Raw genomic sequence first — 21,014 nt, forward strand, 5'->3', positions numbered from 1 at the left:
CTCCAAACAGCTGTGCGCACCAAGAGAACCCCTCTGAGAGACTTTGAGACCCCGTCACAGTGTCCCATTGTGATCGTGTGCAAGCCAACATCTGAATGTCAAGGTACCTGGTCTCTCACTGTCTCTTCACCTTCTACTCACCACTATTACTACCTCTTCACATACCCTGCTCCGTCCTCGTAGGGCGTTGAGACCTTGACGTTACCTTGCGGAGGACGCCACCCCTCATTCCCGCTTCGTTCCAAGAGCATTCGCTGCGGTTGGGTTGTCGTGCTGCTTCTGCTGCTGTCACCTGTGCGCATGGATTCGGACGCTTGTGGTTTTGCATGCGCCTTTTGTGCCGTTGGCTTCTACATACCTCTACATACGCAGTGCATCTGCGTCCTTGTAAGGCCAGCACTGTCCCTCACGCCCACCCGCATCTTCCAAACAGTTCAGGCTACCTGACGACCCGGTACAAGTGAAAGCGCTCTGGGAGTGACGGGAGCCAGTTCAGTTTGTCGTCAACGGTGCTTCTTTCGGTCCAAGCCCGGTTCCATCCATCCCAACTTGCCCGCTTAGGTCCGAGTCCCGTCAGCACTATCTGGGGTTATCTGCTGCTATCTGATCTATTACTGGAACCCGGCAGCGCAGCAACAGAGACGGAGGAGGAAGACACTGCCTCTACCACCACCACCACCACCCGCGCATTCGGCAGCCCACGTTTTCTGTCCACCAGGTAACGGGGTCCGACTCTTTGATCGCTGCCAGAGCAATACCGCCCTTTCTCTTTTCCCTTTCATCTCGACTCTCCCGATAATGCCGTTGCCGTTCTATCGGTCTTCTAAGCACAACCGATCTCAACACAACTTACTGGGGTCGTCGATTGCTGAAGACTCTTCGCAAACAACAACCTCCGTTCAATCAGGCGCGAGCCCGGGCGCGGGCGCTACAAACCCCTCTTCAGCCTTGCCAAACCCGGCCTTCAGCTCTGGCTCCAACGAATCTTTTCAGATCGATAACGGCGCCGGAAGACCAAACCTCGCACAGGCCTCACAGCCGCAGCCTTCGCACTTGGTGAATATTTACAACAATCCCGCCAGCGGTCCCTCTCATCCCGCTGATCCTGTTCCACAATCGCAACATTCTAACACGGTAACTGGTGTCGTTGAGTCTCGCCAGAGAGACCACGACTTCGCAGATCAGGTAGCCCAGTCGCACTCCCATCGCTTCCCCCAAATCTCACCGAGCCAGGCCCAACAGCAGCAACAACAACAACAACAACAACAACAACAACAACAACAACAACAACAACAACAACAACAACAACAACAACATCAACAACAACAACAACAACAACAACAACAACAACAACAACAACAGCAACACTCTCCAGCCACGCCTCAACAACATCACCATCTGCAAATACAACAGCAGCCACAGTCAAGTCCAAACTCAGTTGATAACCTACCAGACACGGCTTCCATCCATAATTCCCCATTCTCCGGCCAAGGACAAGGCCAAGCTTTTGTTGCAAATCAGCAGCCGCCCCCACCCCCGCCCAAGACAAAGCAGTCGACGCGCAAACTGATCAAAAACATATTGAGCGGCTCGTCCTCGCATCGTAACCACGATTCTCACGCTGGACAAAGTTCGTGGGGCGACCATTCAGGTGTTGTTCGCAGATCGTCAAGGCGTATAAGCCAACCGCCTCCTCCCGCAATCCGCACCGGTGTATCCCAGGTTTCGCTTGACCATCCTCCCGACTGGCAAACCCAATATCCTCTGTCGCAGCCTTCGCCTCTCCAAACCGCAGAGTATCGAGACCCGTACCTTGTTGCGGGACAAGAAAGAGACTTGCATCTCCAGAACCCGCAAGACGGCCAATACAACCCCACCATTCGACCGGTCCCTCCTGAGAAAGACGTCTCGCCTTATTCAGCGGGGGAAAGCGGGTACCATCAGCAACAGGTCCATCCTCAACTGCAGGTTCAGATCCCTCCAGAGCTCCAGCAACAGCAATTCAACCAAGCTGAGTTTGAGGCCGCGCTTCAACAACAGCACCAGCAACAGCAGCAGGTGACCCCCCAGGACCCCTACCAGACCTCGTCTCAAGTACAATACCAGGCGAGCACCCATTCTGCAGTTTCAGGCCACCTTGGCAATCCCCAGCACAAGAATCCCGAGACGGTATCGCAGCTTTCGCGCGAATCGCCGACCATCGATTCGGACCAGCGCTCAGCTACAAACGTTCAATCATCTCTACAGGCTTCCGACGAGAGCAGTTACACGTCCCAATCCCAGGATATTCCCCTGCGTCAGAACCCACTCCCCGCGCAGCCTTCAGCCCAACCCCAAGGCAAGACCCCGCAACAGCAAGTCATGGCCCCACAACCCGGCGGACGCCGGTCCCAGGATACCACAGATAAGGCGACCGGGATCCGCGAGGTACAACCACCCCCTGGCCCCCCGCCAAGCTACCGCCAAAGTCAACAGCCCAGCATGAACAACTTGTCCCAACCCTCCAACGCAGGCGGGCAAAGCTCTGGCAGCTATCGCCAGGGAGACAGACAAGGTTTCGATGGATCGGGTGAGCAAGGGCGTAATAGCCCCCAGCCGGCCTCTTCTGAACGTGCTGCGGAAGACCAAGAGAAGACCTTGAAGGAACTGCGTATGTGAAACCCCCGATTCTCTCTCGTGAAATGCAAACTAATCAGGCGACTTCTCCGACGCCCAGTGACCAAGTACAAGAACGTCAAGAGACTGTACTTTGACGGCAAGAAAGAAATCGAACAGCTGGGCAACCAAGTTGAACAGCTCCAGAATGCAATCGCCAACCAGCGCATGTCGCAAAGTCGAACGTCATTGGACGACAGCGAGTATACGACGAGGTTTAATCGTTTACAGGGCGCCATCACAAACCTGGCCTTCAATATCAGGAAGGAATGGAAAACATTACCAAAATGGTTGGACCCATACGTAACCGCCGATGCGCTAAAGACGGGCAAGCAAGAAATGACCGCGGTCGGCCGCGCAGTCATAACTAGCTGGGTTGTAGATGAAATCTTCAACCGCTGCTTCCACCCTGGCCTGGAGCCTGAGCTAAGCAAGCAGCTCAAGACGATTGAGCAGAACATCAGGCACTTCAGTTACACGTTGAACAGCCAGGAAGAATACGATGCGCTGACCAGCAAGGTTGTCAGCTGGAGAATGACCACACTCGAAGGACTTCAGGACGTTCTTAGGAGCGCAGAGGCTGACGATCACAAAACTAACTTCACCCGGCTCGCCACTAACACCCTGACCTCTCACCTTCTCAAGCACCTTACGGAACCTGCGCCCGTTGGAGTTGACGGAAGTGTAGGCATGATCGTGGAGCTGGCAGTAGGGATTGCCAGCAACTTGCCCCTCGAGAGCCGCGATGTTGCCATCATCTATCCGTTGCCAGAGCAGCCAATCCAGACCAACATCATGGAAGTCGAAAAGACGCCCCTACCACCCCTGGAGTCGCGCCCGTCCGATGCCAGCGAGGAAGGGACCGCAGGTGACGGAGCCAAGGAGTCTTCCAAGGAGCGCCGCGGCGACAAGGCCAGATCCGGTATGTTAAACACCATCCATCACACCATAGGCGGAAGCAGCGCCAGCGGTCCACCCGGTAGCCGGAAGGGAAGTATTGCTGACAGTTCGACGCTGCCGACAGCACCTTCTGGAGCGGCTTCACAATCTAAGGATGCTGGAAGGGTCCGCTTTGCCGGGTCCTTTGGTGTGGAAGTTAGGGGACGCCATGTTCTGGTTAAGGCGCCAGTCTGGACCATTTGAGGCCTTGACGTATGGATTATTTCGTCACTTTTCTTACTCCATTTAACATTCTATCTGCCCGTAATTGGCCATAAGTAGGGGCGCACAGAGGGATCTCTGTGCATGGAGAGAGAGAGAGAAACAAGTTGTTAGGAACCAGTTTTCTGGGATGTTCCGCAAGCTGGGAAAACGGAACAGGGATGACTTGAGGAGACAGCTGAATGAACTGGTCTGAAAGAGCAGTCAAAGCCCATTGTGGGCAATGGAATACAGATGCAAATCAAAATTGGGGGTGGATTTATGTGACTTGCTTATGATGCTAAACTTCTCTTCATATGTTTGGGGCTTACTTAACATAACACGGGGTTGTTAGGGGGTTGCCCTTGAACAAGGGCAATATACCACCACATGGTTGTTTCTCTTTTGGTATTGGAATGGAAAATTCAAGCGTACCCTACTATACTTATAAGTCTGAAGATTCACGTCTAGTAGTAACGGCATGTTTTCCAACCTGTACCAAAAAAGAGATAAAAGGGTACTGACGAGAGCATCGTCAGGTTGGATGCATAACTTATACAGCTTTCACCGCCTTCCCGTTTAGGCGCGGTTACCCCTCCATCCCCCAAATCGCAACTTTCCGCGCTTTCTGCCGCATCGCGAGGAGCATTTGCTGTAGGAAAGATTTGGCTTCAGAACGAGCGACCTAAATTCCACGAGAAGAGCAAGACTTTACGAGCGAAACGAGTCAAGCTTTGTCACACCAAGCACCGAAACCTGGAATATCCTCAATTGGCACCCTCGACTACGAAATACGAAGCCACCAAAAAATGTCCGCCGACACAACAACCCCCATCGCCACGACGACGAGTGGTGAGAAGCCCGCTCACCTGGAGCCCTCCAAGTTGGGAACGAAAGAGTAGTAAGTGACTCCCTTCCCTCCCCCACCAACCTCCAATCCCCTATCCTAACTAACCTCCCTCCTCCCTTTTCCTCTCCAGCTGGGACGCCCTCTACACGCGCGAAATCTCCAACCACGCCTCCAACCCGTCCGACGAAGGAACCGTCTGGTTCGACGACTCGGACGCCGAGAACAAGATCGTGCAGTTCCTCGACGAGCAAGAGCACGAGCTCTTTGCCGGCCTCTTTTCCCGAGACGATGCGGCCATCATGGATCTGGGGTGTGGCAACGGCAGCTTGCTGTTTGCGTTGCATGACGATGGTTGGGAGGGAAGGTTGTGCGGTGTGGATTACTCGGAGCAGAGCGTGGAGTTGGCGAGGAGGGTGTTGAGGACGAGGGTGCTGGGGGAGGATGTTGTGTCTGAAGAAGTGGAAGATGAGGAGGCTGAGGCTGAGGAAGAACAAAAACAAAAACAAGAAAAGGAGGAGGAGGAGGAGGAGGAGGAGGAGGAGGAGGAGGAGGAGGACACACAGGAGGAGGAGAACAACGTCGGAGGAATCGAGTTCAAAGTCTGGGACGTCCTCAATGGCGACTTTTCCACCGTCCAAGCCCGCCCCCCATCCCCATCATCCTCCTCCTCACAACCCCCATCATCAGACCAAAACGCCGGCTGGGACCTAATCCTAGACAAAGGCACCTTCGACGCCGTCTCGCTCTCGGACTCACGGGACTCCCGGGGGCGTCGGATCTGCGAGAACTACGGCGCGCGCGTGCTCCAGCTCCTGCGGCCGGGGGGGTTTTTCCTGGTGACCAGCTGCAACTGGACCGAGGAGGAGCTGAAGGGGTGGTTCGAGACGGACTTTGCCGAGGTTTATGATGGTACAAAGAAGAAGAAGTTGGGGCTGAGGCAGGTGGGTAGGGTTGAGTACCCGTCTTTCAGCTTTGGGGGTGTCAAGGGGCAGACGATTAGCACGCTTTGTTTTCAGAAGAGGGATATTTAGAGGTTGAGAGGTGCGGTGGTTAAGTTTTTGAGGAGAAAAGAGGAGAGGATATATGTAATGGGTTCAAGAGAAGTACTACGTCGTAATGTACATATTTGAAAAGTACGACAAAGGACTTCGAATCTGGGTTCCCTTCCAAGTTCAACGAATTACGGGCTGTTACGCGATGTCCGTCTGTGTGCTCACTATATCTGTGATCGATGATTGTTATCATTCATGGTACCAATACTTCTCATATTAGCATGCATGCTCCCATGGATATCTCGAGTCGCAGTTGCTGAAACCCTCGTATTCTCTTCTACTCTATCCTTTGACGGACACATAGCCAGCCGACCATGCCCAGCTACCTGTCTCCTCACAAACAAAGAGCAGTGAAACCTCCGCGACTCGAAAGCATACAGTATACATACAACGAAAGACTAAAGACGTCTACCCGGAACAGCGCAAAATCGTATTCACGAACCTGTGATGTACGAACAGTGGTGATGGTATGATGCCTGAGTAGCTACGACGAACCTAAGGAGAGAAAAACCGGCCACTTGTTTATCATAGTCCTAACGCTGCTCTGTTTGCTCATTGGTGGTAACAAAAACTTTCTTCATTAGGTGGGACTCTCTGCTTTCTTATGTTCTTCCGTCTCAAGATCCGTTGTCTATGGAGATGTGTTCATGGGCTCCCCACCGCTAGGAATGGGGTTTCCTGCCTCGGTAGCAGCTCCCATAAGAGGACCAGTTGCTTGAGCCGCAGCAGTCGTCGCAAAGTACCGCACATCCACATCATCATCCTTCTGCAGCTTCTCCAAGCACGGCATGATGCGCTGCTGGATGAGTTCCTGACCCTTGGGCGATGGGGTAGCAGGCTTGCCCTCCTTTTCTAGCGTGTAGACGGTGCCCTCATCGGGCAGGCGACGCAGAACACCGATAATGACGCCATATGTCTTTGCGACGTTAAAGCGAATATTGGGGATCGAATCGGCTGTGAGCTTTTCCAGCATCGGGAGGATGGACTTAGCGATCACATCCAAGCTGACAACGGTAGCCAGGGTCTGTGAACATTAGTTAGCCATGAACTTCACCCAGTACCAGACCTCGTAGAGTCTCTTACCGTGATAGCAAAGCAGGTGGTCATCCGGTAAAGGTAGTTGGGGTGGCCACCCATAGCCATGACCTTGGGAATGATAGCCTCGCTTGCCCACGCAACACCGAACACCTCGGTCAACTTCCTTAGGTTTTGAGTAGCGGCCTCACGAATGGAGAAAACGGTGTCTCCGAGCCAGCCCATGCAAAGCTGGCTGAGCTTCTCGTCGAAAAACTTGACGCCCAGCTGGCTGGCAAGAAGCGGGATGTAGTCGATAATAGCCAAGCGTACACGCCACTGCTTGTCTTCGGCTAGCTGAACAATGGCAGGAAGGAGAGACTGAGAAAGGAGGTCGATGCCGATAACTTGGTTCACAAGCTCCAGTTTGCTGATGATGTGAAGGCGGACCTCTGGGAACTCGTCCTTGAGCATCTGAAGGAACATGGGCAGAAGGTGATCAATAGTCCTGTTTCAATAGTTAGCATACGCGTGAGCGAAACGGTGCCCGACTGCGGGAACGTACTCTTGCTTGCCCAAGATAGGAGCGAGGCCGCTGATTTGTGTGCCAAGGGCGGCTCTGACATGCTGGGAGCTATCCGAGACGAGATCCTCAACACTTCCCATGATGTCATTCAGGAGAACGTTGCGATCAACCAGAGCACAGAAGCCGGGGATCTGACCAGCGATCGCAGTCCGTACCTCGGCCTCGTTATCTTTCAGCAGTTTTACGAATGCAGGAACAAGATCTCTGGACACAACCTCCTCGTCAACAGCCTTTGCGATCTGTATATGCTGTTAGTCATTCCGGAAGCGACATGATGGGAGGCCAGGCGCTTGGCGCGACTACGAACCTTCTCAAATCTGTCGGCGATCATATACCGGACTCTCCAACTCTTGTCCTCTATCAAGCTGCGTAGCGATGTGAGAAGCACGCCGTGGCTGGACTGTTGCTCTTTGGGCACAACCTCCGCAATAGAGATCAAAATCTCGACTGTAAGGAGCCTGACGCTGTCCTGGTCGTCCTGGGCGAGGTGTTGGAACATGGGTATCATTTCCTCGACAACGATGGCAGCCGGCATCTCCTTCACGAACTTGGCCATGTTGGTGGCGGCCTGACGGCGCACCATGGGGGTCTCATCGTGGACGAGCTGTCCAAACTGCTGGCGCAACTGTTCTTGAATAGGCGGCGAAACTTTCGAGTAGGGGGTTGTATACAGGCCGCATGCGGAAACCTTGGACGTAAACCAGTCGGCCTTGGAAAGGCGAATCGTAAGAGGGATGAAGTATTCTTCGACTTGCTGCGAAGAGAGCTGGGTGCAGATCTTGTTCAAGGATTCGACAGCCTGCAACGCCTGTCAGTACACATGCGGATCGCATGACGAGAAGCCAGGAAATGGTCGCGTGTCCGTACCTTGTCTCGCACCACAGGCTCCTCGATAGCAGCGAGGTTCTCAAGGGGGGAAAGCAGAACATGTCCCCATGCGGGGCCCCCCACGTACTCGACAAAGTTACCAAGCTCTTCACTCAGGGCAACGAGGACCTCATCTTCATCTTCGACCGATTCTGTATTCAAGGGTGTCAGCAGCCGTATCAAAGAATCCCAGCGGCTGTATGGCCGGAGGCCGGCGCGGGTGGGGTTGCTAGGCTGAAGCTGGGTCGAGGGGTTGGCTAACCATCGAGAAAGGGAATCAGCTCCTCGCGAGTGCGCTCGGGACCCAAAGCAAGGGCGATAGTCGAGAGACGGTGGATGGCGTTTAATCGGAGGACGACCTCGTCGTGCTGCCCAAAGTCAATCAGGGTTTACAGTTCATCACCAGACAAGGAGGGATAGTCAGGGGTTCTGGCTGCCCGGGTCACCGCCATCATACCTTCAATTCGTCGATAAGCACGGCGATGGGGAAGAGCTCGTCGTTCGCGTTCGTCGCGTCGGCCATTGTGGGCGATTTGTGAAGTGGACGCGGAGAATCGCGAGGAAGTATACAGTCGGCGAGCGAGACGGATTTGGACAAACTGTTTTGCTTGGTACGGATGTTCGCTTGCGGGCGTGATGCAATAGACGGGGGGTGTGGACTGGACTGGTAGCCGATCGGGCGACGCTGTGCGGCGGCGGTACCAGTGACGGTGATTGTAGTAGAGAGAGCAAAGTGGATGCGTGCGTGCGCAAGGTAACTGCGTTGCTTGGGCGGGCAGGTTTGTTGTGTTTAGGTTGGTTTTGGTTGCTTGGTTGAGAAAGCAAGAGTGACGCTTCGTCGGGTCGAAATCGGAATTGGATGCGATCTCTCAAGCGTAGTCTCACACACGGCGCCACGACAAAGCGGGCAGCAAGTAGGCGAGGAATGATACTGGACGGTTTTGCTGAGAATAAGGGTTGCTGGATGGAGGGTTGACGGTGGTTGTTCTGGGGGGGAGGATTCACCTAGGTGCGGTTGGAGGTCGAAGCGAGCTTGGTGGTTCTCGCAGGGCCGCAACAAGGAGGAGCACGGCAGCAACAGCAGGGCAGCAGGGCAGCAGGGCAAATTGACCTGACCTACCCGCAATGCTGGGGTCCAGTTCAATGACGGGGCCCGGGCGGACAAGGGTGAGAAGGAGCACTGGCCACTCGCCTTTTCAGCTTGGGACGTACCAGTTCGTGGGTGGGGTGGTGCCTCAAAAGGCGCACCGGGCACCACTCTGCACCAGAAGGAGTTATCAGATGTCAGATGGGCAACAACTTCTTTCACTTCTAATCATCGACGTCAAACCGCTCTTTCTGTTCGAGTCATGTTTCGCCATGAAGTAGGATTATAGCAAAGACATTGGACACTAAGATGGATACCTCTAGGAGGTGGTACAGCTCCGGAACCCAATGACATAGACGGCAACAGCAACCAAGATCCCAAGAAGGGGAAATTGTTAACACCAACAACTGCCTTATTACAGCCCAAGGTGAGTTGTTACAACATCTCAGATTCTGATTCTAACTCACTGTCAAATATCATTTCACATGTAGTAGACGATATGGAATGTGTGTTGATATTTCGCTGTCTTATAATGTCAGGCATTACTGCAACTAAACCATCGCTAACCTTGCTTAATCTGCGAGCATGCTGTTCCAACGTGCTATTCCCATGACGGGCAACCAATCGCCCATCTATTAGTTCTAATGCAGCCTTCTGTTCCTCCAATTGTCTTTACCTCCCATCTAGTCCATGCTCCTCATCTCTTGCTCCACCAGTTCGTTTTGCGAATTCCGCCCGGAATCAGAGCCAGTTCCGCCAATCGAACTTCGCCCTGTGCTCCCACCAATGCCGCCGCCAAACATAGCCTTTCCAAGCGACAATCCGGAAATCCTCTCCTGAAGAGCTGCGAAAGTGCTTGTAGGATCTCCAGCAGCGGCATTTTGGTTCAGCGGCGCCGGACTTCTAGTCCCGGGCGTCAGGACCTCGTGGGCCGACTCCACGCCGGCAAGCACGGACCCTCCGGCTGCGGTAGCTGCCAAGCCCGGTGGCTGCGGGCTCCGGGTGGGGCTTACCGATGTCCGCGATGGGGCCCTGGACGACGATGGGTTGCTATTCGCATCAGGTGTCCCTGCATCAACAGGCCCCGAAAGCTCTGACGATGATGAAGCTTGCTGGTAGGCAGCTACACGCTCTGCTGTTGCGGCCAAGGCATTCAGATCGCCATTCATCTCATCATCAGTCCGGTTGAAGAGCTGGTGCCACCACCGCACGTCGTCGCAACGAGGGAATATTATACGCTCACGGCCCCTGACGTGATCATCAACCGTGGCATCGTACTGCTCGTTCGTGAACTCCGAGCGCCGGCTCAAAAAGTAGGCCCACACGCTTCTTGTGCGTTCATGTAACCGTGCTTCGTGGCGCTGGCGCTCGTTGTTGAACAAGAAGGTACCGTACTGACAAGAGTAGACATGGTAGTGTAATCGGCGCAGGAACCGTTCGTTAAACTCGAAGCGAGTCGGGTGTTGTCTGAGGAGCTGATAGGTGGCGTCGAGGAACTGGTGGAAAACAGGCGAGATATCTTTGGGCCTGGTTGCCATGTTTTCGGCAACAGCAGGTTCCACGCCGGTCTCGATAGGCGTTCCATCCGCATCGGTAACGGCTTCCTTCCCGCTGGCCGTTTTCTTGCTCCAAAAACGCTTCGCGCCGGCTATGGCGTTCTCGAAATGGTCCGCCCGACCATCATTTTCCCCCGGCTTGACGGCCGTCCCTGCGAGTGCATCGCCGTCCACTGTAAACCAGTCCTCATGACTGAGATGCCCTGACCGAAGGTGAAACATGTGTCCAAAGGATAGCCAATCCTTCTCAACCAGCACAATGAAACCTTCGAGAGTGCGATAATAGGGGTCAAGCATCAGCTGAGAAAGTGCACTGAGCTGGCCTGTGCGATCCCATCCATCGGAACAGTGAATGAGGACATTGGAGTGCTGGATACCTACTCGTTGCGCAATCAAGGCTGATCCGGACAAGATACCGCTTATGTGCTTCAGCCATTTACTCTTTGCCAAGAGTTCTTTGTTCGGTGGGAAAGGTGACACATCGGCGTCCTTGATGGCGCTGATAACCTTTTCTAACGACTCTCGCATGACGTGAATGTTGTCTATGTTCAGGTATTCTTTCTTGGCGAATTTGTAATGCTCCATGTTTTCGGTGCCATATCCTATTGCCTGCATCGCGTACGAGTTGATTACCGGCCGAGCGTCGACGATCAAGTTTTGTTGCTGAGCTCCATATATCAGTCTCTTGCCAGTCTTTTCGTCGTAAAGTATAGTGCCACCAACAGTAAGCTCATCCTCCGCATTCTGAATATCCGACATGGAAGCATCAGTGTTCTCGCTCTCTATCATGAGGTCAACCGTACTCGGGGGCGGGCTTTCAACTGGCATGTCGGGAGAGGCGCCGCCTGCAAACTCGGTCGAAGCCGAAAAGCACGCGCTGACCAGAGATTCATCCTGAATGTTGCGTTTGAATGATATGCCTGGAAGTGGCTGCGAGCATCTTGTAATCGTACAGTTGTTGACGGGGTGGCGGTACGTGAGAACCGGTATTCGCTGTCGCGACCGGTAACTCGCAGCATATTTTAGCGTTGCGTCAGATATCTTGGAGGGCACAATAAGCAATGCCGGGTAGGTCGGGGAAAAGGAGTAGTCCTTGTTGATCGTAGAGATTCTCCATCCCAAGTCGCGTGACTTCTCGCTTATACCTTGCCGGCGAAACTCAGCCCTGACATCGTATAGGTCCCAACCGTTGATTTTGCTTTCGGGTGAGTTTGATGGAGGCCGGTAGCTGAAGGCCAGGAGCTTTTCGACGCTTCCTAGCTTGCATGTTCTGGTCTTGATGAACTCGAAGGCCTCCCGGGCTTCCTTGTCGTCTGCGAAGTTGAAGCTAACATATGTAAAGTCTCTGAACCGAATACGTATCGAGGACGGAACGCCACTAGAAGGAGGCGTGGGTCGCAAGGTGCATTGCGAAATAATGTGAAAGGCAAACCACACTTGCTTCACACTCTTTTTCAGATTCGGATCTGCGGCAGTCAGAGACTCGGGGGGGAACCGGAAGACGAGATGGTAGTCACTGAGCGCAAGGTCGCCGAGCTCTGGCTTTCCGCCTCGCAAGGCATGGATGTTCGCGAAAGTCTAGCCTTTTGTTCAGCAAAGAGGACGAAACGCAGTTTGAATGGGGGATGATGGAGAGCATACGTGCTTGAGGTGAGGCGCCGCCATCGTGATGTTGGGAAGTAATACTAACTACCCCGGCACTATGAGGCGCTGTGAAGCCAGGGTAGGAGGCCGGACGTCCGAGGCCCAATGTGTCCGGACAAGAGCGCAAGACGTTGGCAATGCCGTTGCGGCGAGAGGAACGGGGAGACTAGAATCTGTTTCGTTTAAGATGTATCGTAGTTGTACAGTAGTGCCAGAATTCGGGACTGGGAAACAGAAAATGTACCAATCAGGAACATGTGTCCTGATATAAACGAAAAGGAGGAGCTCCGCCGCGTAGTCACCGGTGCCGGTCAACGATAAATGATGCACGGGACTTGGGATGTTGAGTGATTGCCCCAAGGTCCAGGTGACGTCTAGAGGTAAGGTAACAGAGACTGATAACTTTGTAAGTTACGATACCTCTGCTGCTCGACCTCCCTGTCGTCCGGATCCAAAAGGTATGCGAATTGTGACGGCGATTTGCGAACAAGCAGAAGGTCAGCAACTGCCCGAGCTGGGCAGCATCGCGCCCTGGGCCGGGGAAGCGACGATTGACGTCGATGGAGCCACCGGACACCCCACTATCAGCAGCACCACCCGAACCCGATGAGGGACGTTCATAGTGCCTGCCGGTGAAGCAACGACAAAATCAAAGAGAGTGCACGAGGTGGTCTGGGCGCAAGGCTGGGCCTGGACGGGGAGCAAGGAAGTGACCCCACATCTGAGATCTGTACGTACCTTTTTGGGTTGCGCTTTTGGCGTTGGGCGCGCAGACTGTATGCAAATTGCCAGCCGCTTGCCAGCCGGGATGAGCCGTGGCGGCTGTTAACCCTACTCCGCCAGCCAGTCAGAAGCGGTAAAGGACAGCCCACCAAGGAATTCGCAAAAAGTAGCTGTGCCGGTCGAATTTCCCCCCATCTTTTTGAAAAGCCCGGTGAACACCGCGAGAAGGTATCGCACTCCATCCTCCTCAGCAGCACAATTGAAGCCCTCAGGACCTTCATAGCCAAATCGCAAAAATGGCTGTTCCCGGCACCCAGATGTAAGCAACCAGAGCAAACGAAGAGCATGGAAGCCTCCTACACACGTCTACACGTCAACACGTCTGTCTACACGTCGGTGGGATCTGCTGCTGCTGTGGTGGTGCAGATGCAAAACGAAGGCGTTCAGTTACGAAGCCGGGAAAATGCTGCCCGCTTGTTGCAGCAGATTCGCGCCGACGGGGATGGGATTTGAAAAGTGGTGGTTTGGCTTGGAAAACAACAAAAGCGGCCTTGATGCTGACTGCTTCTCTTTCTGTCTACAGTTCCAAGCGCAGAAAGTTCGTCGCTGATGGCGTTTTCTACGCCGAGCTGAACGAGTTCTTCCAGCGCGAGCTCGCTGAGGAGGGCTACTCCGGTGTCGAGGTCCGCGTTACCCCGACCGTCACCGACATCATCATCCGCGCCACCCACACCCAGGAGGTTCTCGGCGAGCAGGGCCGCCGCATCCGTGAGCTCACCTCGCTCATCCAGAAGCGCTTCAAGTTCCCCGAGAACTCTGTCTCCCTCTATGCCGCCAAGGTCCAGAACCGCGGTCTCTCCGCCGTCGCTCAGTGCGAGTCCCTCCGCTACAAGCTCCTCAACGGTCTTGCCGTCCGTCGTGCCTGCTATGGTGTCCTCCGCTTCATCATGGAGTCCGGCGCCAAGGGCTGCGAGGTCGTCGTTTCCGGCAAGCTCCGCGCTGCTCGCGCCAAGTCCATGAAGTTCACCGATGGCTTCATGATCCACTCCGGTCAGCCCGCTAAGGACTTCATCGACTCTGCCACCCGCCACGTTCTCCTCCGCCAGGGTGTCCTCGGTATCAAGGTTAAGATCATGCGCGGCTCTGACCCCGAGGGCAAGTCCGGCCCCCAGAAGTCTCTCCCTGACGCCGTCACCATCATCGAGCCCAAGGAGGAGCAGCCCGTTACCCAGCCCATCAGCCAGGACTACGGCGCCAAGGCCGCTCAGGTCCAGGCTGCCGCTGAGGCTGCCCGCCAGGAGGAGCAGGCCGGTGAGGAGGAGGCCGCTGCCCCCGCCGCTGAGGAGTAGGATAACCTCAAGGTCGGGTCAGATGAGGTTTTCCCTTCCATCGAGGTGCCTGTGTCTTTCAACGAGCCTGAGGTGTCTTTCAACGAGCCTGAGGCCGCTCCTGTGGTGGAGTTTGATTTCTCCGCCCAGGACGAATATACCGGAGGCTGGTAAAGGACGCTGGGTTTGGGAGGGGTCTTTTTTCAATGTGCTTGCAAGCTCAAACAAACACTGGGTTGCGGAAATGGATGGGTTCACTTTGGCGTCAACTATGGTCATAGCACATTTGCATTAAGACTTGCGAAAAGGGGAAATGGCGGACGGATTGTTGCTTGGGATTAGGGATTGTTTTGTAACGAACTCCACGATCAGAGCAGCAACGTCAGGAAGTTCCTGACTTCGCCAGGGAAATAAGATACCTGAACAAGCCCTCCTTCCTTCCTTGCCTCAATTTGCGATTGCCAATTGTGCCATGTCCTTCGTGTGATCATGGAGACGATCGATATATGGAATAGTATACGAACTGAACCTAAGTGAGGCATGTGAAGAAGTAACTATGTAGGTTTGTTGATATGATATCATGGCCTACGTACACAGTACAATCAGATGCAAGCAGGTAAACATCAGCCACTGTCCGCTCAGGGGCAACGCCCCACAATGTCCCAACCGTTTTCAAGCCTTCTATCTTCGAGGGCTTCACACCAAATGACATCTGACGAACACAGGAGGACTGGCTGACACATGCTCAATCGTTTATAACTTGACAAAGAGATAGATACTTCGAAGAAACGAAGTAATCTGGCACCAGTCACGAGCTTAGAAAAGAAAGGCAAATGAGATTTGAGGTTGAGAGAAAGAATACACAGCTTGGGGGGGGGTATAATAGTGCCTAGGGGTAATCAGGACTCAGGCTCAAAAGGTTGAGGTGGGAACATGTGGTTGGGTGCCATGAAGGGGGAAGGGGGAAGATCTCGTAACGCACCCGTACTTGAGACCAAATAAAAACCACAGATACTTCACGATATAACCTAACCCACGGAGAAGAAGGAGAGTAGTGAGGACACGCACAAAAAAATTCTTGTTGTTTTGGTACTCGATCATCCATCCATCTTTTGTTCCGCGTACATAGATGATTCCCTTCTGACTTCCCTCCTCCTCACTTCCATATGTTTGTTGTCTATATCTCCCGTCTTTGCTTTGCATCTTCTGAATGATGTTGTGTGTGTGTATAAATCGACAATCAATTCGCTCCATCCGTAACAGGTTTCAGGTACCTCGGGTTCTCCAGTTATACGCCCCTCTTTATACCTCTTCGTTTGCCCCGAAAGACTTTCATTGTATACACTCAAGTCAACCCTCAATTATTCCTTCAAAGGAAGCGAGTCCTCCTTGGACCAGACTTCGAGACTGCGATATCAGATTAGGCAACTTCGGTCGAACTCGGTGGTGGGCCCATACAACGATTCCAAACGTCTTTCCTCGCGTCGACATCGTTGTAGAGTGGTACATGAACTTCCCGTCCGTTTTTGCTAAAGACGGGCGCGCATCCGTGGAAGTAGGTACCGTAGGTAGATTGGTTTTGGTACACAAGGATTTGGACTGCGCCTTGAGTCCATGCCTTGCCTGTCTGTAGACCGAGGAGGAAACGAAACAGAGAAATGTAACAACCGACATGTCCCCCCATTATGTCCCATATAGCCTAGTCGGTCTATTGTGAAGAACAATATGCGAGTTAAAACAGGAGAGAGAAGAAAACAAAGAAAGGAAAGTTAATCGGGGTATCGTATCATCTCTCTCCAGACTTCTTCCTGTTTTGCATCTCTATCGAATCGCCGACCGCGTGTTTCTTTCCGTTAGGGGCGAGACGCCCTCCTTGTGTTGTTGATGTCGTCGGTGTTGTGTTTCCGTTGGCCGGGCCTCCGTTGCTGTGTCTAAAGCTGCCGATCATGGGCGAGCGGGGGTCATCATCCTCCTCGTCCGAATCCTCGGCAAGATCGGCCAGCCCCAGGGCCTCTTCCTCGTCGTAAGCCCTCATGAGACCGTCGCGATCGCGGGTGCTGCCTGTGCTCATACGTCCCTGTGAGCGCCGTCTCTCCATACTCATGCGGGTTTGCAGACCTGAGATCATGTCGGTACCAGTGGCATCGCCGCGGCTCCGTCGTGCGAGGTGCTTGGTGCCATCCGGGTCGCTACGGCTTAGGTTGAGTAGGTAGACTCCGGTAAAGGTGACCAGGAAACCACAAAGAAGCGAGAGGGTGGCGACTGGCTCGGTGGTGTTGAAGCCCTTGAAGAGGATGAACGAGGCGCAAAGGGTAGCGGTGGTGAATGTGACGTAGTAGAGAGGGTTGACACTACAGACATATGTTAGCCAAGTCCTGATGTTTTCCCAAATCCTGAACCTTGAAAACCCACATATTGGTAGGGAACTGGCTGAGGGCCTTGTTGAAGTAGTTCATCTGCGTCAGAATGCAGACAGCGGTGATAATCATAAAGACATAGGTCGACGGATGGCTGAATTGGTTGTTGCCCGCAAAGGTCAACTTCAGCGCAATGCCAAAGGCCTTGACAGCCATGACCGAGATTGAACCCACGGTGGAGCAGATACTAAGATAGACGAGGGGGTTTTTCTTGCCGTAGACCGGAGCGACCCTGTAGATCATAAACCCGGCAAAGCCACATACCAAAGCCGAGTAAAGGAGAAACCCTGGTAAAGTCAGTTAGCCTAGATACTGTGAAGCGAAGCCGATATCAGGAGCCAAGACATACCAGGCTGGATCGCGTAGTTGAGAATCTGGTCGATCGTCTGGATATCCTCGTCAGGGGGAGCATGGAGGACAATAATGACAGCACCGATGAGGCAGATGGCGCTTCCCAACTTGCCCAATGTCCCGAGCTCTTCGTTGAGGAAGTACGATCCCAGTACCGCTCCTATTAGCACCGCCAGTGCACCTAGTGGGGTGACCAGAATGGCTGGAGCAAATGCGTATGCCGCAAAGTTGCAAATCTCGCCAGCAACCACTATACGAAACAAAAAATGTCAGCCCTTCTGGTATCTTTGAACAAAACTGTAATCTCTGGTTGTGGGTATTCCATACTGCATCCAATTCCCGCCCACCACATGGGGTTCCTGAGGTATACGTAGCCATCTCCTTCGAAGCCGTGTCTCTCTTCTGCTTGGTTCAATCCCTAAACAGCCTGGTGTTAGCACCAACATACCCTCTCGCTATGCGGTTCGTAATTCGCAGCCAGGCTAAGTGTGGCCGGAGCGGGCGTGACGCTGGGTACGGTACCTTCTTGGTGATCACGAAACTCGTGCCTGTGTGGTGGAGTGTGTTAGAGGCAACTGTTCCTGAACGTTGTCTGGGGGCTATGCAAGCATACCAATTGCTAAACTCGACGTCATGGCTAGCGCCAGACCGATATACCTGTCCACATCTCCATCAGTATGAATGTTCTCCTCTCGACCGGAATCCGAGTCCCGGCTGTAATGGGTCTGCTGCTGCGTTGGCCTACTTTTCTTCCAACATCCACGACATCTTGAATCAAACGAGTGTAACGACAGCTAAAGATTGCGCTGCACAGTAGTTCGTAAGGAAGCCGCGGTGGCTGTCGTTCTCTCCCAAGTTCGAATGGGGAGCAAAACCGGGACTCGCGCCGGGCGAGGTTACAAAGAGAATGGAAATCCGAGGCTTAGTTGGTCGTCGTGAGGTTTGGATGCATCCGCTACGCGCCCGGAAGCAAACGGCCGACGATGGCAACGGATGGGGGCAATCGGTACGTGTAAAGGAGTGACGACGGCGAAAGTTGTCAAGCTGTGTGTGTCTGTTTTGCAGCCCTCCCTCAGGTTAGGTTAGGGTGGTTTCGCTCGTTCGGATCGGTTGTGTAAGGCAAGGTGTCGTCGTGTGTCTTGGAGTCTTGGACGTTGGTGGTGCCGGTGGTGGTGCCTCCTCAGTGGTGCCCTGAGGCAAGGTTGCTGTTGGGGAATCTCCGGTTCTTCGAACGGTGTTTTAGCGCGCAGGCAGGGCAAGCGGGCGGGCTAGGTAAAGGTAGGTAAAAGTCGTAGCGTGCGTATGATAAATTGTGCTAGGTAGCCCTGTCCAGTGTCACGGCAGCGAGCCAGGTGGTTTCAATTCGAGGGGCGTCGCTGGTGTGGTCGCTGTCGATGGTGCGTCGGCGCTGTGGTGAGGCCAAGTGCAGTGTGTGGATGTCGAGCCAGTGGTGGAGGGAGAAACCGTGGAGCCAAAACGGTTTCAAGAATCACAAGAGGCGTGGATTCGGCACCCCTGTCGGAGATGTGGTCGAACCCCTGGATATAAGTATGGCAACCTGGTCACTGGCAAGTCTGGGAGGGCGCCCGTTCCTGTTAGTCAGCCACTTAAAACCCCATCTCAAAGGGCCCGAGCCAGGCCAGAACCACTTGCTTTCATACATACCTATAAGTAAGTACGTGCTTGAGTTGTGAAATGTCCGAGTGCCCAATGCTGTCCGAGCACGTTTTTGAAGACAGATTACGTGTGCCGAAGAACGCGTGTGCAGTCAGAAAAAAGGTATGGGGGAATGGGAGTATCAGACGAACACGGTCAACCTCAGCCACTGCAGTCAATTGAGATTTTCTCATGCCTACCGCGACCTGTAGTTCGTATGTGAAAGACTTTTGAATTTTGATATCTTTCTTAGCCTCATCCGTGCTGCCCGTCCGGCGCCTTCCCTCATTTGATTTTCTAGTAGGTGGACCCCATTCTACTCGACTCATGGAAGGGAAGCGTGTTGAGCTCGGAATCATTCCTTCCCTTGTTCCTCGGCAGAGCATCAGGGTGGGCTCGCAGCGAGCGTGTCTGACCTTCCATCGAGATTCCATTGATCTTTCCAATTTTGGTTGTTGAGGGCCTGAAAGGATCACTGCCCCGCACTTTTATTTTAGTCTTGGAAGCTTCCTTCCCCTGTGCCTGGCATATACGTAAAGTCTGGTAAGGTAAGGAAAGTGACCTCAGCCAAGATGCTGATATGTACGAGATAGGGGCATTTTTATCTCCGATACTTCGAGGACCTGCCCGTGTATGGTACGTATTGAGATAGTGACCTGAACTTAATAAGCGGCCAAAGTTGAAACCTGACTCTGGAAGCACCGGAACATTGTGCATTCATCGAAACACCTGTTTCCCGTCCTCTGTCCCGAGTCTCCATTGTTATCCACTTCTCTCGAGGGGTGGTTAAAACCCGCGCCGACGGGGTCCGACGACCGACGCACGCCGCGGGAAGCCTCCACGCCTCCATCGATCACATCACTGTGCGTATCACGGCAATTACCTGCAGTTGAACAAAATAGCTAGCCGCATATGTCCGCATGAGTAACTGATCGCCATAACAGAAGCAATGGGTTCACACTAGTGTGTGGTTAACCCTAGATCCGTTCGGGGAGAAGCGATTTGATAAGATTCCGTCCCGTCCTCCTCCCGGAAAGGGGGTATCTCATCACTGATGTCAATATGCCAAGGAAGGGCAATTTTGTTTCTTGATATTGGTATTTACCAACTCTATGTAGCAAACTGTAAGCGTGCAAGATGCATTTTGAGGGATAGCACATCAATTAACCATTGAGGCCCGGCTGTGTGGCGAAGCAAAACATGACGAATGCTGTGGAGTTTCTGAGCTGGGCGCGTTTGAGGCTTCAACATCCATGATCCATCACGATGTGGTCAGATCGACAGTCTCAGCCTTGCATCAAAGTTCATCTAGCACTTGGGTTTAGATGATTCTCTGCCATTGGGACATGGGAAGACTCAAAGCTCACCCATACTCCCATCTAAACTGATATCTAACCCCAAGCTATCCGATTTTCCTTACGTGGTACGCCTTCACTATCTCTTCTCAACACCTATTTTGATTTCGCAGAACCCGCATCCCCACACTTCCCAACCCGAAATGCGCCGCCACAAACAGAAAAGCTCTACATACCTCGTAAAAGAACCCCGTGCCAACCACATGTTGCATAGTCTCGACTGCGATGACCATATGTTACCCGGATATACCCACCAAATTCAAACGCACCTCTGAACCCTTAAGGACTCCTAAAGATAGCCAAGCCATGTGTCGCCACCGTTCTACTAAACACCAACAAAGACTATAGTACAGGAGAAAGTATACACCAGGAAATATGCTATATGGACCTCAGGGAGAGAAGTTCCAAATATGCAGCTTTAGGTTGCAAATATAACAAGCAATCCCTGAGGTACCGCATGTGTTTTGCTATGTTCAGCAAGATTGCGCTTCTTCGAGCGATATGTCCCCCAGGCCGTCCCAGGGGTTTTCGATTGTTGATGACCGCTGTATGCAACCTGAAGTTGGGCTGCGTTATCGAGGTCGGTGTCGCGAATCCTGGTGTCAAGTGTCGCCGATCGGGTGAAGAGTAATGAAGTAGGGGGAAACACGACTGGCCCCATTGAGTACGGCCAATCCGTTTCAACTTACCTTGCCATTCTTGAAGCTTGGAGCTTCTCCCAGCGCACATTCAA

General features: G+C 53.3%; 8 protein-coding genes across 8 annotated transcripts; 5 read left to right on the plus strand and 3 right to left on the minus strand.

The window, feature by feature from the left end:
* Positions 1-798: 798 nt before the first annotated feature.
* B0H65DRAFT_510951 (uncharacterized protein) lies at positions 799-3,798 on the plus strand (the record flags this gene model as incomplete). Its single annotated transcript, XM_062828445.1, has 3 exons — positions 799-1,185; positions 1,363-2,650; positions 2,717-3,798. The coding sequence occupies 3 exons, from the start codon at positions 799-801 to the stop codon at positions 3,796-3,798; spliced, it is 2,757 nt and encodes a 918-aa protein (XP_062679856.1).
* A 447-nt stretch (positions 3,799-4,245) lies between these two features.
* On the plus strand, positions 4,246-5,686 carry B0H65DRAFT_275982 (methyltransferase domain-containing protein). Its single transcript, XM_062822807.1, has 2 exons — positions 4,246-4,696; positions 4,776-5,686. The coding sequence occupies exons 1-2, from the start codon at positions 4,605-4,607 to the stop codon at positions 5,674-5,676; spliced, it is 993 nt and encodes a 330-aa protein (XP_062679857.1). The 5' UTR covers positions 4,246-4,604; the 3' UTR covers positions 5,677-5,686.
* Positions 5,687-6,189: 503 nt separating this feature from the next.
* B0H65DRAFT_579009 (protein phosphatase PP2A regulatory subunit A) lies at positions 6,190-8,687 on the minus strand (the record flags this gene model as incomplete). The annotated part of the gene is made up of 7 exons (XM_062830746.1): positions 6,190-6,721; positions 6,781-7,219; positions 7,277-7,536; positions 7,605-8,096; positions 8,165-8,316; positions 8,427-8,532; positions 8,622-8,687. The coding sequence occupies 7 exons, from the start codon at positions 8,685-8,687 to the stop codon at positions 6,329-6,331; spliced, it is 1,908 nt and encodes a 635-aa protein (XP_062679858.1). The 3' UTR covers positions 6,190-6,328.
* Positions 8,688-9,767: 1,080 nt separating this feature from the next.
* B0H65DRAFT_579015 (putative myotubularin-like protein) lies at positions 9,768-12,472 on the minus strand (the record flags this gene model as incomplete). Its single annotated transcript, XM_062830747.1, has 2 exons — positions 9,768-12,385; positions 12,449-12,472. 2 exons carry the CDS (start codon positions 12,470-12,472, stop codon positions 9,935-9,937), a joined length of 2,475 nt encoding a protein of 824 aa, XP_062679859.1. The 3' UTR covers positions 9,768-9,934.
* A 782-nt stretch (positions 12,473-13,254) lies between these two features.
* Positions 13,255-14,532, plus strand: B0H65DRAFT_276156 (cytoplasmic ribosomal protein subunit S3). Its single transcript, XM_062822809.1, has 2 exons — positions 13,255-13,493; positions 13,758-14,532. Exons 1-2 carry the CDS (start codon positions 13,471-13,473, stop codon positions 14,521-14,523), a joined length of 789 nt encoding a protein of 262 aa, XP_062679860.1. The 5' UTR covers positions 13,255-13,470; the 3' UTR covers positions 14,524-14,532.
* A 1,756-nt stretch (positions 14,533-16,288) lies between these two features.
* Positions 16,289-17,905, minus strand: B0H65DRAFT_510956 (magnesium transporter NIPA-domain-containing protein; the record flags this gene model as incomplete). The annotated part of the gene is made up of 6 exons (XM_062828446.1): positions 16,289-16,853; positions 16,915-17,206; positions 17,269-17,520; positions 17,598-17,688; positions 17,793-17,818; positions 17,884-17,905. The coding sequence occupies 6 exons, from the start codon at positions 17,903-17,905 to the stop codon at positions 16,289-16,291; spliced, it is 1,248 nt and encodes a 415-aa protein (XP_062679861.1).
* Positions 17,906-18,751: 846 nt separating this feature from the next.
* Positions 18,752-19,219, plus strand: B0H65DRAFT_404411 (uncharacterized protein; the record flags this gene model as incomplete). Its single annotated transcript, XM_062823802.1, is given in 3 exon segments — positions 18,752-18,949; positions 19,043-19,134; positions 19,153-19,219. Coding segments are annotated over 3 exon segments (357 nt in total), but the record flags the coding sequence as incomplete, so codon positions are not given.
* A 1,287-nt stretch (positions 19,220-20,506) lies between these two features.
* On the plus strand, positions 20,507-20,912 carry B0H65DRAFT_510957 (uncharacterized protein; the record flags this gene model as incomplete). The annotated part of the gene is made up of 3 exons (XM_062828447.1): positions 20,507-20,600; positions 20,721-20,815; positions 20,844-20,912. 3 exons carry the CDS (start codon positions 20,507-20,509, stop codon positions 20,910-20,912), a joined length of 258 nt encoding a protein of 85 aa, XP_062679863.1.
* Positions 20,913-21,014: the final 102 nt, after the last annotated feature.

This window comes from Neurospora tetraspora (assembly GCF_033439725.1).
Source record: "Neurospora tetraspora strain CBS 560.94 chromosome Unknown B0H65scaffold_6, whole genome shotgun sequence".
Taxonomy (NCBI): Eukaryota; Fungi; Ascomycota; class Sordariomycetes; order Sordariales; family Sordariaceae; genus Neurospora; species Neurospora tetraspora.

Excerpts from the sequence above, each read along its gene's own strand:
- B0H65DRAFT_275982 (XM_062822807.1), top strand. The coding sequence starts at position 4,605 with ATGTCCGCCGACACAACAACCCCCATCGCCACGACGACGAGTGGTGAG. Across the intron at positions 4,697-4,775 it reads AAGTTGGGAACGAAAGAGTA|CTGGGACGCCCTCTACACGC; the intron begins GTAAGTGACTCC and ends TTTCCTCTCCAG.
- B0H65DRAFT_276156 (XM_062822809.1), top strand. The coding sequence starts at position 13,471 with ATGGCTGTTCCCGGCACCCAGAT. Across the intron at positions 13,494-13,757 it reads GCTGTTCCCGGCACCCAGAT|TTCCAAGCGCAGAAAGTTCG; the intron begins GTAAGCAACCAG and ends TTCTGTCTACAG.